The sequence below is a fragment of the Limulus polyphemus genome, unplaced genomic scaffold, assembly GCF_000517525.1.
Source record: "Limulus polyphemus unplaced genomic scaffold, Limulus_polyphemus-2.1.2 Scaffold264, whole genome shotgun sequence".
In the NCBI taxonomy this organism is placed as follows: Eukaryota; Metazoa; Arthropoda; class Merostomata; order Xiphosura; family Limulidae; genus Limulus; species Limulus polyphemus.
Window position 1 is genome coordinate 66,678 of NW_013665874.1, and position 20,114 is coordinate 86,791.

Here is a 20,114-nt window from a genome sequence, read left to right on the forward strand (position 1 = left end):
TCGATTATTATAAATAATTTTGATTGATGAGTTAACTTTTTGCAGTGGTAGATTGATTATTATAAATAATTTTGATTGATGAGTTAACTTGTTGCGGTGGTATATTGATTATTTAAATAATTTTGATTGATGAGTTAACCTGTTGCAGTGGTATGTTGATTATTATAAATAATTTTGATTGATGAGTTAACTTGTTGCAGAGGTAGATTGATTATTCAGTCAACCAGTTAGTTCAGTACCGTTAATTCTGAGATCGTGTTTTCAACAAATAAATGACTCCTATAAATACGAGAAAATTAAAAAGTAACTGATTGTTTAGCGTTATTTGTAACGTTAGGCCGGTCGTTAACTCTTGAAATCGTTTAGTGTAGCCCCCCAGTAGCACAGCGGTATGTCTGCGGACTTACAACGCTAGAATCCGGGTTTCGATACCCGTGGTGGGCAGATCACAGATAGCCCATTGTGTAGTTTGTGCTTAATTACAAACAAATAAACGTTTAGTGTAGAACATATTATCGAAGAAATAATACGCTTTCGATATCATTAAGTGGATTGGACTTTGCATATATATATTTTTTTTACCAAGTAACTTAAAACTACCCGCACTACAATAAAAAACGTTAAAACAAGATGGATGAGAGATACTGGTCATCTCTGAACGAGAAACTTCACCCTATTGGTCAAGGCTTTGCAAAGAATGCTCACGAAGGACACGTTTTCAAGCTGTGTTTTACTCTCATTTTAATGAATAATAATTGTATATATAGATATATATATGTATGTGTGTGTGTTTGTGTGTTAAGCATTTACTAGCGTTATTTTCCTCGTAGGTTTCAAGTAAAAAATATACCTGGTTGGTTATTTAAAACTTCACGATTTTATTGGTAAACTTAAATAAACTTAAATATTTATATATTAAGAATATTCACCATCCATTAAAAGTATAAATCTTCGCTGTATATTCTTTTTATAAGTAACATCACGTTTAAGCAGATATAGAGTCAAACCAGTAATTAAGTAGTTGATTTCATGTATGGAAGATTGTGAATTATGTAGCTTTTTGTATCAAGTTGCATAAAATGCTGTCTATTTCAACTTCATAAGCGTTTCACAAGGTAATCAGTTATACAGGTTTTTTTTTTTTCCTCTTCTCTGTTTATGAAAGTATCTTTGGCGGTCCTAAATATCTTAATACGTTTTAGCCTGGAAAGGCCTAGTGGTTAGGATGCTAGACTCACAATCTGCGGGTCGTGAGTTCGAATCCCCATAAGCCATGGGGTGCATTATAATGTGACACTCAATTCCACTATTCCTTGGTAAAAAGAGTAGCCTAAAAGCTGGCGGTTGATGGTTTTGACTAGTTGCCTTCCCTCTAGTCTATCATTATTAAATTAGGGACGGCTAGCGTCTATAGCCCTCGGGTAGGTTTGCGCGAGATTGAGAACAAAACAAATATTTTATGCTATTCGCACGAGTTGGTATTTGAACACTTTTATATATATATTTAGATACATAATGCACTGCCTTTACAGTTTTGTTGTAAACATTAAAAAAGTATAGTGTCATTCTAGATTTTCTTTGAGTTTAGATCCAGGAAGTACAGAAACTTTTGATCAGTTAATCTTAGACGTTGAAAATTTCGCCAATCTTTTGTGTAATTGCATTTTCTTTTCTTTTGCCACAAAAAAATGTAAATAAAGTTATCTAAATATGCATTTGAGAGTACCTGTTTACTAATTGTAGGTAAAAACCGGGTTTTTGATACTCCCATTGTGTAGCTTTGTGCTCAACAACTATGCAGTCTATAGGTTACAGTTAATGGCAAAGCGAACAGAGACAACACAGTGTTCGTGTATTATTTACTGTTTCGGTTTGGATTAGCGACAGTTTTAATATAGTGTCTAAACTACAATATACTGTATCACACCCACAAATACAATATTTTCCTTTTTTTTTCCAGCTCCTGGGGAGAGACATTCTTTCTGGTAATAGAGACAGCGGCTATAGCTTTTCTCATCTTGTTTTACAACCAAAAAAAAGAAGGGGCCTACAGCTTTCTTATTGTTTTTACGACGCTGTGCTATATCTTAGGAAGTGGATTTACCCCTATCAATATCCTTTCTTTTCTCCAGCTTGCTAGTGTCCCTGTAGTTATCAGTGGAAAGGTAGGTCTTTAAAACTAGAAAAAACGTATAATGTAGAACTCAATAGTAAGAAAAATAAACATCTCATGCTATTGTGTCATGAGAAGCAGATGCCAGATTTTTCTAGAGTTATTATTGTGAAATAAGTGGTTATGAGCAACACGTGCAGTGTATAGTTTTCAAATGTAGACTGGTTCCGTGGGTTTTTCTTAGCGAAGTTATTATCAGCTTGTAAAAGTGTATATTAGCAACTAGAACGCTTTGATGTTTCTTATAATTGTATATAAACTAGGAGCAGAATACTATCTTGAAAAGTTATTGTATTATGTAGCTTCGTATATTTATATACACACATACACCACTTACTGGAGTAATGTATATATTAGTATCCAAATAACAAGTTATGTTGCAGAGGGCTGAACAATATCCTTCAGGATCGTGCTTACCAGCGTTTCGGTATATACGTTTATGTGTGTGTGTGTATATACATATATACATATAGAACTAGTATGGAAAGCTAGATGCCTTTTAAGAACTAGGTTCGTTAGATTGCATCATTCAGAACTGGAGTAACACATGCTGTGAACAAAGGCGTAGCAATTTTGGATATTGCTGATAAGAAGAGTAAGAAGTTCGCTGGTGGTCTAACGATGTTCACCACAGAACCTGCTTTGAGTATATAGAAAACCACCTGTCTTCAAAATATTTTACCCACTGTTGAAGTTACATAATCCATCATTCACTGTCATATGCGTTTTCTATAAAAAAAGAACTTGAAAATTATTGAGAGACTACATGTTCAAGTTCTCATAAAAATAATAACGAAATAAACATAATGACAGTAATCTGGTTTGAAGTTTTCGCTGTGTTTTTGAATTTTCTTTAGGGAAATCTTTATTTTAATGTTCCTTATTTGTATAAAAATGGTAAGTAATTTTGGTTGAAACGACATACTAACTTATTGGTGCGTATTTGTAAGACACTGTGGTTTTGAATTTGATTGGACTCGAATTTCGGCATATGAACATAGTATTTCCTTTATGTTTCGCATGTTATATGTATGTTAGATGGTGTGTTATCAACGTGTGGTGGCGTTACAATCGCGAGATATTTCGAGTAAATCCACAATATGTAACTTAGATATAACACAGCCGAGTACTTAAATTCGTTAGATTATTTTGCTTCGTAAGTGGAATTTGTCAGCTTGTATTATTTTAATAAAACTTTTATTAGCCAGCTTATCAATGTTTTCGTTTATTTTAATGTGAACTTTAAACTTTATTGTAACTTTATCCTGGGCTTAACCAGTGTTTCATTGTTAACTGTTTATTTTAGGCTTAACCGGAGTGTTTCATTACTAACTGTTTTTTTTTTTCGGCTTAACCAGTGTTTCATTATTAACTGTTTATTTTAGGCTCAACTAGAGTGTTTCATTATTAACTGTTATTTTAGGCTTAACCAGAGTGTTTCATTATTAACTGTTTATTTTAGGCTTAACCAAAGAGTGTTTCATTATTAACTGTTTATTTTAGGCTCAACTAGAGTGTTACATTGCTGTTTCTTTTAAACTTAAAACCAATATAACATAATGATCCTCAAAGTCATATGAGAAGTTGTTCTGTGCTCTCATTTTGCCCCCCAGTGGCACAGCGGTATGTCTGCGGACTTACAACGCTAGAATCCGGATTTCGATACCCATGGTGGGCAGAGCACAGATAGCCCATTGTGTAGCTTTGTGCTTAATTACAAACAAACAAGCTCTCATTTGTGGTTTTATCCATTTATCTAAGCTATTTTTTGTATCAGTGGACATTAATTACTTGAATTATAACAAGACACAATATCGTAATGAAATCATTATGGGTGTTTTAATTTGTTTTATTAATATTTATTCATGTTTAGGTGTTAAACTTTCATAATGCCGAAAATATTAGTTTTACATGTTATGTAGTACACATTTTAATGTTCTTCATCGTTACACAAGACACGTTTTACGTACCTTGTGATGGAGCTGTTTTTGTTGACAATTCACTGATATAACTGGACTGGAAATATCGAAGTACAGGCAAACCAGCAATGAAAAATGCTATTAGGGAAATCACGAAAAGAGTAAATTGAGCGATCAATTTTTATGTATTGAAAATTCGTATATACTGTAACAGTAGTGAATACGATTATTATCAACGTTAAAAATATATATTGTAGTCAACACTTAGCCATTTTGCTCAGAAACCGATATTTTAGTAGGAGGATCATAATCCAAAAGAAAAGCGCCAGGGAACAATGAATCATATTGATATGATCAGATCTAAGGTGGGAATAAACTTGAACTTGTTTCCAAGTGCCACTACGGGATTCAAGCAATACTGAAAAATATCAGTACGAATTATTTTGCGAAAGAAAGCCTTTACAAAAAAAAAAAAATACAGTTTATTATATGTTGTGTCAGTTCTTTGGTTATACTTGCGTACTTTGTGTAAATTAAGGGAAAGCAACCTTCCACTTATACATGGAAAGTTTGTAATTTCATTAGACCATTAAAACGTTGTAAAATATATCAAGCTGCAAAACAATTCATAGAGTTGAGTAATTTAAATTATAATGTGTATAGAGCTTTCAACAGGATGATAATGTGTATAGAGCTTTCAACAGAATGATAATGTGTATAGGGCTTTAAACAATATGTGTAGAGCTTTCAACAGGATGATAATGTGTATAGGGCTTTAAACAATATGTGTAGAGCTTTCAACAGGATGATAATGTGTATAGGGCTTTAAACAATATGTGTAGAGCTTTCAACAGTATAATAATGTGTATAGAGCTTTCAACAGGATGATAATGTGTATAGAGTTTTCAACAGGATGATAATGTGTATAGGGCTTTAAACAATGTGTGTAGAGCTTTCAACAGGATGATAATGTGTATATGGCTTTCAACAATATGTGTAGAGCTTTCAGCAGTATAATAATGTGTATAGAGCTTTCAACAGGATGATAATGTGTATAGGGCTTTAAACAATATGTGTAGAGCTTTCAACAGGATGATAATGTGTATATGGCTTTCAACAATATGTGTAGAGCTTTCAACAGGATAATAATGTGTATAGGGCTTTCAACAATATGTGTAGAGCTTTCAGCAGTATAATAATGTGTATAGAGCTTTCAACAGGATAATAATGTGTATAGGGCTTTCAACAATATGTGTAGAGCTTTCAGCAGCATAATAATGTGTATAGAGCTTTCAACTGATAAGAATGTGTAGAGCTTTCAACGGATAATAATGTGTATAGGACTTTCAACGGATAATAATGTGTATAGGGCTTTCAACAATATGTATAGAGCTTTCAGCGGTATAATAATATGTATCGAGCTTTCAACGGATAAGAATGTGTGTAGAGATTTCAACAATATGTATCGAGCTTTCAACGGATAAGAATGTGTAGAACTTTCAGCAATACTTGTAGGACTTTCAACGGATAATAATATGTATAGGGCTTTCAACAATATGTATCGAGCTTTCAACGGATAAGAATGTGTGTAGAGATTTCAACAATATGTATCGAGCTTTCAACGGATAAGAATGTGTAGAACTTTCAGCAATACTTGTAGGACTTTCAACGGATAATAATGTGTATAGGGCTTTCAACAATATGTATCGAGCTTTCAACGGATAAGAATGTGTGTAGAGATTTCAACAATACTTATAGGACTTTCAACGGATAATAATGTGTATAGGGCTTTCAACAATATGTATTGAGCTTTCAGCAGTATAATATTGTGTATCGAGCTTTCAACGGATAAGAATGTGTGTAGAGCTTTCAACAATACTTATAGGACTTTCAACGGGATAATAGTATGTATAAGGCTTTCAACTGGATTACTTCAGGATTGATGGAGGACTTATATTATACTGTGAGATGCATATAATTGAAATACTGTACCTAAGTGACCAAGCTGGTGAAATCTCATGTTGTTTTTTTTCAGTTATTATCATAACTGTCCAATCTCAAGACAATCCCGATCCCAACTAGGGCCATTCTAACACATTATCCAGTATATTTCACAATATTAATGCTCACGTACTTCCTATTGCACCCCCTCCCCCCTTATAAAGCTCGATACGACTTTATTTATCCCATTGACTGCCGATTCGCCGTATAGGATACGGTGTGCTATATACAGTGTAAAGCTCGCAAAAATTCCGCACGTGTTTAAAGCAACCGCAGTCAAAGGGTTACATAGTAATTATCTACTTGCAACTACGTTTATTTGTTGTTTTCTTTATCGTTCCACAGTTTTGACGAAACAACTTGTTTTGTGTGTGTGTGTGTGCTGTACATTCTTGATACTCCTGAATATAAATCATGAGGGAGCCCCTAAAATGGGAGATCAAGGGGAGCTGGAAGTTTCCAAGTTTGACTTACTTGAACTTTTGTATTAACATGTGACGAAAACTTTCAAAATAATAATCTAAATTCAGATATGGAAAATTTCCATATTATAACTCTCTTATGGATATCAAAGGGGTTTGTGGTGCTCTAAGAACTGGATCGTCCAAATTAAGTATCTACGTTAAGACTTGAAATTTTCACGAGTCCCACAAATAGGACATCGGTGTGTGTGGTGGGGGGGGGGGGTGCTCTCAAGATAAGCTGCACGGATTTATTTGGAAATTAGCACAGACGTGTAAGTCAGTCGTTCAGGACAAAAATCTTATTTTAGGTTTTGGATAGTTATGAAGTTAACCCCCAAATGGGATTCAAGGGCTGGAGGGGTTTAACATAAAATTTACAATAACATGATGTAAATAATCGTTGAAAATAAAATGTGCAAATTTGTTTTTCATAAATAAAAGTTGTTTTTTCGGTGAATTTTCACGGGTAATTTATTAATGTAAATACTACCATAACGAAACTATGCAAAGGGGGAAAATTTCATTGTTCCGGAATAATCCAGACTTGTCTGTATTTTCAACAATCAAAGCACTACATTAAACAATCGAACTTATAATACGTTATAACAAATGATAATTAATATGTATTTGCATTCCTGTAATAAAGACTACATAATAATGAAACAGTTCAAATAAAACCATCACTGTGTAAATATGATTATCATTGATATGTCAGTCAACAATAATTATTTTCCACGTCGTTATGATACACGAATCAGTCTGTATATCCTAAATGTTTCCTTGAGAAATATATTGCCTTGATGAACCATTAAAACTGGAAATGTTTGCGAACTTATAGTAAATTGCCATAATTTTATGTGTTTCAAATTTTTCCTGATCATTAAAAAATTTCGTCAATCTAGAAATTTTGAGTTTTTTATTTTTACGAAAAGACTACTTATAAAACTGCAATGAATTAATTTACGATACAAATTTCAAGATTTACGGTACGAATCAGTCTTTGTGTATATTCTAAATGTAATCATCAGGAATATATTTACAGTAAGGTCGCATACGCAATTATTAATTCATGTTTTTAGTATAGTCGTGTGAGGTGCGAATCAGTTTTGCTGTATATCCTAAATGCATATTTGTAGGCGATATTTACACTAGATTCACAAATTGGACAATTTAAAGAAAAGATACAATTTAGAAAATCTGTATGTTTTTTTTTGTCGCACATTAAGTAGCATGTCTCCACTAAAGGTTTCAATACAGTTTAAATAAGTTTTTTGCTAAGGCTTTTGTGAAAAATTATAGTGGCATATCACCGTTGAAGAATGACATGTACTTCTGAACGGATAGTCTGTCTGGAGAGGATAAGACCTGGACACCTTGGCAGATACTTTAATCAAATTTTCGATTTCTCCATATCTCGGTGTTCATTTCATTGTATTGAAGGATTGAAGTGGGGAGCAATCCTGAAATAAACGTCAGTGGACTGGTAAAGCTGAGAAACCGTTTATTACCAGATTGTCCACCCAGATATATACGTTGAGGACCATTTGTTTGCTCATCTGAATGACATCGTATCGACACAACGGGCTATATAGACATAGCTGTCAATAATATCGAACTTCGGACGAGAGGGAGGACAACCAGTGAAAGCACCTGCCACCCGAAGCGGCTACTCGTAACTGAATATGGGAATTTGTGTATTTAAGTGTTTTAAACTCACAGAAAATAAACCTATCATTCTATAGGTATTTGAAGAACTTGTAGCATTCCGCCACAATTTAAATCTTCGTATTGTTAGGGACACTAGGCAGCTGGTACATAGTGTCCATGTCAACTGATGAGGAATGGAATTCTCCGAAACTAGTCTGGCTCACAGACACTCCCCCCCCCCTAATGAAAGAATATACCATTCCAAGCTTTTACTTGTTGTTAAACAAATGTTTAAACAACTCTATTCAATCTGAATTAACTGTTTTTCCTGTATCGCACCAACAATTGAAAGTTTGAAGTGTACTTAGTAGCGCTTTGTCTCGAATTCGAGACCTTTTAATCCTCAATCCGTTACGCTAACCACTCGACTACGCCAGGAATTTTAATGAAAAACATTTTATCTATACTGATTGTAAGGGCATTCTTGAAGAAAAGAAATAGAATGAAATGTTCTGTCGAGACTTTACCGAACGTGCATTTCGTGGGACATTGCGTTTAAATATGTTTTACCTAGACTAACTCAAAGTACATTTTTTTTACACATTACCACAATCAAAAAAAATATTATTAGAGAAAATAACGTTTTAAACCATTACTATTGAAATCTTTTTTTGCCTGTACAACCCCATTGGATATTGCTCAGACATTACCACTCACCGACAAATGCTATGTACATTATTTATCGTCCACCAGCGGTAAGCTTAATAGCTTAACGCTAAAATTTGGGGTTCGATCCGTGTGATGGACACATCACAGATAGCCCAATATGCACTTTTATAATTTACAACAAACAAGTCTTTCTTATAACAATATTTAAAACGTATCTGTTATTGGATACTTTTCACATATTACATCAATGTTTATATGTACAGATACTGAAAGGACATTCATCAAACATTACCGTCATACATATATTTACGACAGATAAATTATTTACACCAACTCAAATGACATCCTTCAGATGCTGCTGTTGGATAATGCGTCAATATTTATGCTAGCATGTGCTTCTTACATTCTTGCTAAAAATATATTTCTTTTTACCTATCAGACATTGTTACTTAAACTGTTTTGCTTACACTAACATAAATGATATCCTCAAACATAAAGCTGAAAATAATTATATACACTGAAGTGTATACCTGAAACATAACACCAAAGATAATTATTTACACTTAAGTGCGTTCCTCAGACATTACTTCTTAAAGTGTTTTGTCGATTTTTATGCAAAGAACATTCATCAGAAATACTGTTAAGAAATTAATTTATGATATATCAGAAATGTGTAATTTGATGAAAATTTCTTTAGTTCTAAAAAATAATACCTCGATAGTAATTCAGATTACACCCTCTTTAAGTTATTGCTGAAATTACACGTTTAATCAAAGGGCGTTCTTCAGATATGAAATTTTACTTTCTCTGAAAAGCAGGCTGAAATACGTTTTGTGTTTAATGTACTATTTAGCCTAAAAACATTTAGTGTATTTTTATTGGAGGCCATATCATTTATTGACATTTTTCACCCTGTCACAAAATTTTATTGTAATGAAGTATGGAAAAAGAAATAGCTTTAAAGTTCGTAGAGTATTGGCATGGACCTACTCTTCCATCTTATGACGTAGAGTATTGACATTGGCCCCATTTTTCCATCTTATAACGTAGAGTATGGGTATGGACCCCATCATCTATCTTATAGCGTAGAGTATTGGCATGGACCCCGTCATGTATTTTATAGCATAGAGTTGCTTCATTCACTAATGTTAAAGTTTATTTTTGCACTGGTGATGTTGAGTAAAGCCTGCTGAAAGTAATTTACTTGGCAGAATTAATAAATTTGTCGTTTCATAGCATAATGATTAAAACTTGTATCCAATCTGATAAACTAGACGTGCAAACTTTAACATGAAGGACGTGACTTGGAATATCGCCTCTCTGGTGTTTTTATTGCATGACAAGCCTATTGTCGATAGAATATATGTTGTCATTATAACATTTGTGGTGGAAATTCAACGTTTTCAGAAGTTTACTTTTCTAGTTTGAGATTGTTTTTACTGATAGGAAATTCTGAAAACTTTCTTGATATTTCTCTGTTTGCGTAGTGAAAGTTTCCTGGATTTATTTATCGCGATCTTTCCGCTTTCCATGACTCCAGAGATTTTCTCGAAACTTCTATTTGAAAATTAAAAATTAAACGGAAATCAGCTATTTTCGTTCTAGCTTGGAAACAAACAAAAACATTGTGACATTTTTCCGCGACCAAATAGGCTCGAATTTCTGGTCGAGAGTGTCTTAGACTATTTACTCGCCTCCATCAGTTAGTAATGGCTTGTACTTTGTGTCAGTGAAAGTCGAGACCGCTAGGGAATAGACTAGGTTTACAGTTCTATTCACTGCTTAATGAGATTTTACTTGTATACCACACCGATCCGTCTTTCGCTAACACTTAACAACCCTGTTAACATTCCTCGTTAATGTGATTTGTTTGATTTCTCCTGTACCCAGCCAACTAGAGTTGTTTTATATCACGTTTACCGAAACTTCGTAGACATATAGATTGACTGACTGGGTTTTAGAAACCGTGTGCAACTTCTCTCTTTAGCTCCTTGTATATAGATAAATATAAATGTTCAGATCGTTACACGTTTTCCTATCAGAAGTCGGCATCTCCGCTGTAGAAAGTGAGGGGCTGTCGCTAAGCTTTTAAGTGTAGGCTTAATCAATAACGATTTACGCAGAGAAGTGGTTTCACACATCATGTGTGAAAACTGGAGACAGTTCTTCCTATTATCGGGGTTTACATAGAGTGTATCAACAAATGGTATTAAACTTTCATTGACTTGTACACGTTGAATGTATAAGTAGAAGGTGCAAGGACCGTGTTTACTTATTTTTCCTATTCCTTTTGTCATACGGATATGACGTCAGTATACAATGAACAACGGCAATGTATTTTAATCGTGGTATGACACTTCACACCCACAGAGTGCGTTTCAAATTATCACTACTATTTTTAGTCACATGGTACTTTAAAATAGCTTTTTCATACATTTCCTCTCTTTCGAAAGATTATAATCATGGAACTTTGAGAAACCTAACTTGTGTTCATCATTCATAGTCGCCATAGTAATTTTATTGTGGTATGACACTTCACACCCACAAATTATCACTACTATTTTTAGTCACATGGTACTTTAAAATAGCTTTTTTCATACATTTCCTCTCTTTCGAAAGATTATAATCATGGAACTTTGAGAAACCTAACTTGTGTTCATCATTCATAGTCGCCATAGTAATTTTATCGTGGATTTTACACAACGGTGTCTGCTGAAAGTTTGTTTCTAAGGTTATTTATACTATTGCTCCAAGAGAATTGATAGTTGTGTTATCACAGTCCACATTTTCAAGTAGTAAATAGGCAACATTTTCCGTGTAATAAACTAACCTTTAGATCGATCATATGGGGCAGACACTCTAATAATAGTTACTTTCCAGTTACAAAATGTGATGTAAGAACAAGCACAGACACTCGCCAGAAACAATAGTTTTTGTTAAATTAAGGGTTGTCTAAAGTATAGTGGAACCTATGAACACCAGCCACGTTGATTCAAAATAATTTCTTAACTTTTCTTCGTTATTTTCTTATATGGTATCATATTTCATCAAATAAAGTTTTGTAAAAGCGGATTGTGCATAACTTTGAGCCCTTTTGTAAATAAAAACATATAGTCCGCTTTAATATACATAATTAACCTTATACATATATATAGAATTCATTAAACATTGTTATTGAAAACCTTTTTTGCGTCGCTTCATACAGTTTGTATAATAACAGTAATAAACTGGGCAGTGCCTCACTATAATAATGATTACGTTAGTGTTGGGGTGGAGTTGACCAAGGTCCGATAGCATGAATGGTGCACGAGACGAGCCACAGCACGCACGTAAGTCACGGGACAGTTCGCCTCTTCTTCCGTTTGCAAAACTTGGCTGCCATTCAAAATTCAACATGTAATGGTCACCAAATCTCACTTTACCATCTTTATTTTAATAGATTTTTAAAAAATGCGACTTTTACAGATTGCAAGAATATTGTTTTGTAGAAAAGGTATTTTTCAATATTTTTAGGGTAAATGAACACAATTTTTTAGTGTAAGTTATTTGAAGAAACATCGAGGTAACTGAGTGAAAGATTATCTGTCATATGTAAAGAATCTTTACGCTTTTTTTAAAGATGTAAAATGTGTTAAGTTTACCATTAACCTTGAACCTGAAGCTTTCTTTCTACGTGCACTTTTTGTACATGTGTGTGTGTGCAGAGAAATGTTTGTTTTTTTTCATTAGGGTTTAACTTGGACGTATGTTTTTATATAATTTAATTTTATCTTGATCTCATGTCTGCTGAAGAAGCCAAAAAAGAGAGAATTTGAAATATAAGTTACTGGCTTTTTTTTACAAATAAAAAATAATCTTGAAGCTTTATATGCTGTAAAAGTAAAAAGTTCAGACACATGATTTGCCTCGTGTAACAAATATTTGTTATATGCTTAATAGAAAATGTGTAGTAATATTTTTTCGTATTCGTAGATCATCATTGGATGGCCTAACCTTTATAGTAGTAGTAAGGGCCCTATAAGTTCGATATGTATGAACATTGTATAATCGTTTTCTTTTTAGCCTGCTTCGTGGTATAAATAAACGGCTACCGCTAATTAAGGAGTACTTTGGATTAAGGAGTACTTTGGATTAAGGAGTACTTTGGAAATATTAAATACATTTTTAGATGCGCGCATATTAGAAGAAAAAATCAAGGAAACTTCAGAAACAGTCCTTATAGTATTGTGTTTAAAACTTCAAAAGTTTCAAATATTTTTTTTTCATTATCTGCTAATGTCCATTAAAGATTTGTTTTTAAATTACCGTCTAATTAGCTCGTAATAGACTTAACGATGAGCTATATACAAAAGCTAATGGAGTTTCTTTGTAACAACAAACTCTAGCCAGTTGAGAAAGCAACTAGCAACGGTGTTTTAGTATTTCTTTCTTTTTTCAGTTATTTCTTGTTGTTGTTTGTTTTTTTTTTACCCATGTTGCGCCGAGTACACACGTGCAGCACTGTATAATGATAAGCCTAAGATAAGGGCACAACTAATGACATGTGTAGTTAGTTTTGTATAGTAGAGTGAGACTCAAAAAGAATCATTTTACATAGCATAGTTTATCATGTAGGTAGAAGACATATGAGATAATTGAAATGAGAATACATAAACACAGTCCATGTAGGCTACTATGTTCTTGGGGCTTGCATATCCTGGGGAAGATGGAGGGAAATGAGGCGGAAATAGATGAAAAGAAGAGATCGTTGTGAGTACAAAAGCACTGGTGATCCAGGCTATTAGATCGTGTACGTTAAGCAGCTGATCTGCTTGAAACACCATGTTGAACAAAGGCATGGGGAAGGTACTGAGGCTATCAGGCAAGGGCTCGTCAACAATGGTATAATGGCCGGTCGTTTATTCAAATTCGTTGATCTAAGAAAGGTGAACTCAAGGCACGACATAGGTTGGGCGTGTCACAGGGCTTGAGCTTCGAGAAGGGCACGAGGCTTGACATCACGCGAAACACCGATATAGGATCAGAGATATCGTTACTAATATATGTGACTTTAAGGTAATAAAAGTTGAAGACATGGAGCTACAGTGTACTATAGATGATTTTAAATGGGTGTAAATATTTGTCCTGGCTTTTTCTGTTTACATTCAGTTAATAAGAATACACCCATCCCATGAGAGCTAATACCATACGTTTAAACCATATTATATTTCTCCTAGAACCATAACTGCAATTTTAGTAGTCATAAAATCATTTAAATATACTTACGTAAAATCATCTTTGATATGTTCATCAATAAATATTTTATTTGCAAAATCTCCCAAAGGAAGATTTTAAGTAAAATATTTCTGAAAACAATATTTATTGAAATGATTAACTTTGATGTACTATTTTATTACTCTGCAAACAAGAGTTTCACATGTTGCGATTGGTGGTTTAATATTCAGGTTACTATTACATGCTATTTTAAACATTTAACATCTGAGATTTATTGGTCTCCATGTTCATAATATGAAATTTTCTTTTTAAAGGAACAACGAATATTCTACATTAAAAGTGTACGTTCAATCATACACATATACAAACATTGCATCTGCTAACCACTTGCTTCTGTCCCCATTAGTCTTCTCTAACCACGTGTTTGCATGCTTTGACTACAAGACACTGATTTGTCTTCCCTGATGTATCAAAATATTGTAGAAGTTGTTTTTCCAATGTGCTTGAACTACCTTTTGATATATTTACCTGATGTGTTGCAAGATGTAACCAACCTAATCACTAGATTGTTTTATCATAGCTATTTGGTGATGATACTAGAGCCCATACTTTTATCATTTCTTTATCATGTTTTCTTGTAACATTGCTGGTGGTACTAGAACCCATTTTTTTAATACTTCTTTTATGGCTGTACTACAGGACACTTATGTTTTTATTATTTATTTCATGATGACAGCACCATTCCACGTTTTTTATTTCTTGTTTTTTTTGTAATACTTCAGAACATGTTTTTGACATATCTTGTTTGTTTTTTCTTTTGTTTTGTGGTCATATTAGTTCGTGTTTTTATAATTTTTATTTACTGTGATACTAGAGCCTCATGTTTTTGTCATTTGTTATATGTGATGCTAGTGCATTGTTTTCATATTTTTTATGATGATATGAGATACTTGCTTTTATCATTTCTTGTATGGTGATACAAGAGCCCATGTTTTATCATATCTTTGGGTGATACTGAGGTCATGTTTTTAAAAATTATCTTGGGGCGATGCTAGAGTTTGTGTTATATGGTGATAAAAGAGCCCATATTTTAATCATTTCATGTATGATTATGCTAGAGCCCATGATACTGGATACCATGTTTCCCACTTTGTTAGTTACACTAGACACCATAATTTAATAATTCATTAATGACACTAGATGTCATGTTTTAACAATTCATTAATGACACTAGATGCCATGTTTTAACAATTAGTTAATGGAACTGGACACCATCTTTTAATACCTTTTTAATGGAACTAGACACCATATTTTAATACCTTTTTAATGGAACTGGACACCATATTTTAATACCTTGTTAATGGAACTGGACAACATATTTTAATACTTTGTCAATGGCACTGGACAACATATTTTAATACTTTGTTAATGGAACTGGACAACATATTTTAATACTTTGTTAATGGAACTGGACAACATATTTTAATACCTTGTTAATGGAACTGGACAACATATTTTAATACTTTGTTAATGGAACTGGACACCATATTTTAATACCTTGTTAATGGAACTGGACACCATATTTTAACAATTTTTAATGACACTAGATAACTTGGCTTAACACTTTGTTGGTGATCATTAAAACTCAAGCATTTTTATCTTTTTGTTTCTGATGGGTGCATAGCTTTTCATAACGTATTTATAAGTAACAAAAACAAAAAGTTTATTTATAAATATAAAACTTGTATATGTTTATTCACACATTGATTCTTATCATCAAAGGTAGAATATGCCATTTTATTAATTATGTCGTACATTTCAATACACTGCTTTTAGCAGTTAGTACTAAAACCATATAAAAGCTACATTTCTTAACTAAAAGTTTTTAAAGGTTTTTTTTCTAGCTTTCCTCCGAATTAGTTATTTCGTCATTCAAACCATCTAACCTCTGTATTTTATCTTCCCAAGAAGAGTGCTTTCACCACCAAATTTCTTTTTACGCCTTCCAGCACTTTATCTTAAAATTCTGTAAGTCTGATTGTCATATGCCGTACGGGATAACACCCAGCCTATAATCTGACGCTTTAGAAGGCTAGGAGGCGCAGTTAGTCAATCACCTATCTTCAGACGATTGGTCTGTTTTTTTTTGTTTTCTGTTTTGTTTGTTTTTTTGGACGTGCAAAATAAGTCCTTGATCTTTAGTTATTATTTCTGTAAATAGGGGTTCCTAATATCGCTTTTAACATCAATAAAATAAACTTTCTGTCAGTAATTTTATTTCATCACATCACCACCAGACGGCAGTAATAATAATGTTCAAAGCTTCACCTCACACCAGTGACCCCATCTCTTCCTGCACCGAATAATGAATAGCTTTGACACAGTAGATCGAAACTGTGAACACGCGTGTATTTGCTTACTGGTAATATATCTTGATTGGCTCTTTTTACTTCATTTGATTGTAGAATGAACAAACCCTTAATTGACACATTAATCTTGGGTTTCTTAAAAACATAGTGTAGGTTATTGATTTTCCAATAGATTGACCATTCCTAGATATGGGTATAATTTCTTGTTTAGCTATGCATGCTACTTTCGTTGTTTGTGTAAAGATTGATCTGATTAAAAGTTTTTTCTCGTGTTTTGAGGGTGATAATGGGTAAAACTATGAAAATCTTTTCATGTTAACATTTTGAAGTGTCGTTTTGTAGTGGTTCTGTAGGTCACAACGTCCTCTTTAACTTTTTATATTTTTGATAAACATTGATATGTTAGTCCATGCGTCTTTGTTTGAAGTGTTTGGATTTTTTTACATTAAAATTCTACAATTTCTCTGTTCAAACATTTTTTTATATAAATATTTGAAATCAATTAAGTCATTCAGAGATTCATTTGTACATAAAGTTATTTACCCAACGCATACTGTTTTGTGCTGCCATCTATTGGTGCTATTATTGTACCATTGTTCTTTAAGTTATTCTAATGCAATAGTTTAAACTACCGTATTTCATGTTTAATACTGTTCATATTTCACATATTGTAAAGAGAAAAACAAATCCATATACATGCGTTAGGTATTTCCAAACATCTTTTATGTTTTTCACTGAGCAACTTACCAGTTGATAGTGTTTTTCGATAGTGCGGTTCAGAAGCCAAGAATGTGTAAAAAATAAAACATTCTAGAACAGTGGTTCTCAAACGTTTCAGGCTCGCGTATCACGTTGTGTTTAATTTTTTAAAATTACAAACATAGGCCTAATTTTAAAAAAAGATAAAAACCTAGTAACAAAAATTCACATTTTTAACACTTATCCATTAATGCGAAGGATGCGATTGTTTTTTGTGGCACGATTGAAGAGCATGTGGTACCATTTTTTTCAATTTGAAGGGAAGAAAATACTGGCGAGACTATGCAAGTGGAGGGTGGGTATATAAGTGAGGAGAGTAGTGTGTACATGTAAGTGGGAAGCTCATATAGGGCTTGTTACACATTTTATGATTTTTTTTTTATATTAATTATGTCGTGTACCACCGACATTAGCTTCACGTACCGCAGTTTGAGAATCCCTGTTCTAAAACATATTTTGTTTTTAGTTGCGTTTGGGTAAATGTTTTTCTAATGTAGTGTTTGAAAATATATAAGAAGCTATATCTTTCTTGCCATGGTTTTCACCCACTTCTTGAGGTTTAAGGAGGAATAACAAATATAGTTTGAAAAGGATTATATAAACCTACCTATAATTACATATTATAAATAATCGCAAAAGATTGCTTTACATGAGGTGTTTTATTGATTTCACAGAAGTAAAAAATATCAAGTATTTACTTTTCAAATCATTGTCCATAGTAGTAACTCGTGATTCTCTTGTTGTTCACCTTGGGATCATTAGTCGCACATACCGTGATATACAAGAAAATGTAAGCTTTGACCCCCTAACATTTACGCCTTATTTGAATGCACAACAGTTAATGAAACTGCAATTAACGAAACGCAAAATACTTGAACAAAGTACACCATCAGTATTGCAATTAATCCAACTAATTACTGCTTGGGTTCCCGTGCATATTATATAGAAAATGGGTTATTTCACCCACGTTTTCCTTTTGTTTTTTTTTTGCTTATGTCTTTATAATAAATGCTGTAACAGACAAAAAAAATATTATTAATGTGTAAACGGTATAAAAACAAATCGGTAATTTTAGGGTTAAGTTAGCAGTGTGCCCATGACACTATAATCCTTTCACACGTTCTACTTACCCTTTTTTGTATTTTAAAGTAAATATCTCGAATACTGTGGTGCTAAATAACATGGAAATTGCAAGCGATATGTTTGTTTTTCAAATTGCTTCTACAAATGATATCCAATAGGTTATATTTTGGTAACCACTACTACACGTTTCTTTGAGGTTTCTATCGAAACATGAGCGTGTTGCCACGCGTATTTGTCTTTCAAAGAACTCTGTGGGGAATACGGCTTTGTAGAATTTCTCTATTGCACATCATCTGCGATTAGAGAGATGCACATTGTTACTGCTTGACTGTATTGTTCACCAACAAAGCTTTCCACATGTTTCTTTTTCTAGAAAGATAAATTCTTTTACCTTTTTTTATTTTTAATTGTGCCACAGTAATTTGTGATAAATTACTGCAACCATAAACGTTATTTAGCCTGAATATATCGATCATAAAAGAACGTAAAGAATGAATCACATCTTCTGTCACTTCACTATCTTTTATCCAGACCGCTATCCCGCCCCTTCTCTCCAGGTTCTTGACAAATGGCTACTCCGGCCGTTGTCCCAGCCAGGAATCCTGCTGACGAGGTTACATCCCAACTCTTTTGTTCTCCATTGTTTTGTAAATTAGAGTAGCTTCATTACCTTTCAACGGAGCAGCGTGCCAGCGTTTACTTGTTTCTTTTTAAAAACTCGATCAGAAATCCATTTCACTCTTGTTACGGTTATTTAACACCAAATGATACAAACTGAGAAAAACATCTTTATCTTTGAACCTCGGTAGCGGAACATCTATATTAAACTTTTGTATTTGTGCTTAATTTTCTTTTAAGTTAATCACCATTGTATTTTTCTTATAGTGCTGTTTGGATAGAATAATACAGTAATTAATGTGTTGATTCTTGGACAAAGAAAAACAGCATATTTATTTTCTTGACGCTTAGATAAATAAAATAACATTTGTTTGTTGGGTTAATGTTACACAGCATTTAATACTTGAGTTTAATAGTTCAAGTAGAGAAAACAGTATGTTTTGTTTTAATGGTGTAATAATTTCTTTATTATGTTGATATTTGATAGAATACTCCATTTATTTATTTGACTGGACGTTGTTTAGTGGTTAGCGTGCTGGACTGCGTATCAGAAGGTCTAGAGTTCGGGCTCGTGATACTGCTGAACATACTCCGTACTTTCAGGTATCGGCGCGTTATTAAAGTACAACCACTCCTGCTGTGAATTTCAATATATATATATATAATAAAACTCGAGAGTTTTCGAATAGTTGGCTATTATTCTGCTATTTGGTTAAGATTAGACATGTAGATGGCGGATGGTATTGACTGGCTGCCCTTCCTCTGGTCAGCAGCTCTAAAATAGGGTTATAATATGTTTAAAACTTTGTGTCTTTGATTTGCCAGTTTAGTACATCTGTCCAAGTTGAAAGTACCAAAACATATACTTACTTGTTAACTTATGAGCATGGCAATGCAGTGGGGATTTAGATAAAGTAATACAATATTTATTTATCCTGTGGCTATTTAAATAGGGTAATACAGTACTTTTCTGTATATTTGATGTTTTGACAGTGTTTTAAAGTGCTCGTTTATTGTGTGATATTTTAATAGGTCAAGAAAACATTATTTACGTATATATGTATAATAATAAGTACTTGTCTGTTGATTTGATATTTTGACTCTATAGTAAAGTATGTGTTTATTCTGTCATTATTTTGTTTAAGTCATAATAATTTCAATGTTTGTTGTTTTATTATTTGAACCATGTACCTGAGTG

The 20,114-nt window shown here is 33.1% G+C and overlaps 1 protein-coding gene across 1 annotated transcript in view; it reads left to right on the top strand.

Moving 5' to 3' along the window:
* The window catches only part of LOC106456851 (mannose-P-dolichol utilization defect 1 protein homolog), an 85,888-nt gene that overhangs the window by 30,785 nt on the left and 34,989 nt on the right, over positions 1 to 20,114 (top strand). The window contains exon 4 of the mRNA XM_013916222.2: positions 1,961 to 2,165. Within this exon, the coding sequence (XP_013771676.1) occupies positions 1,961 to 2,165 (205 nt within the window). The remainder of the gene's footprint in view (positions 1 to 1,960; positions 2,166 to 20,114) is intronic.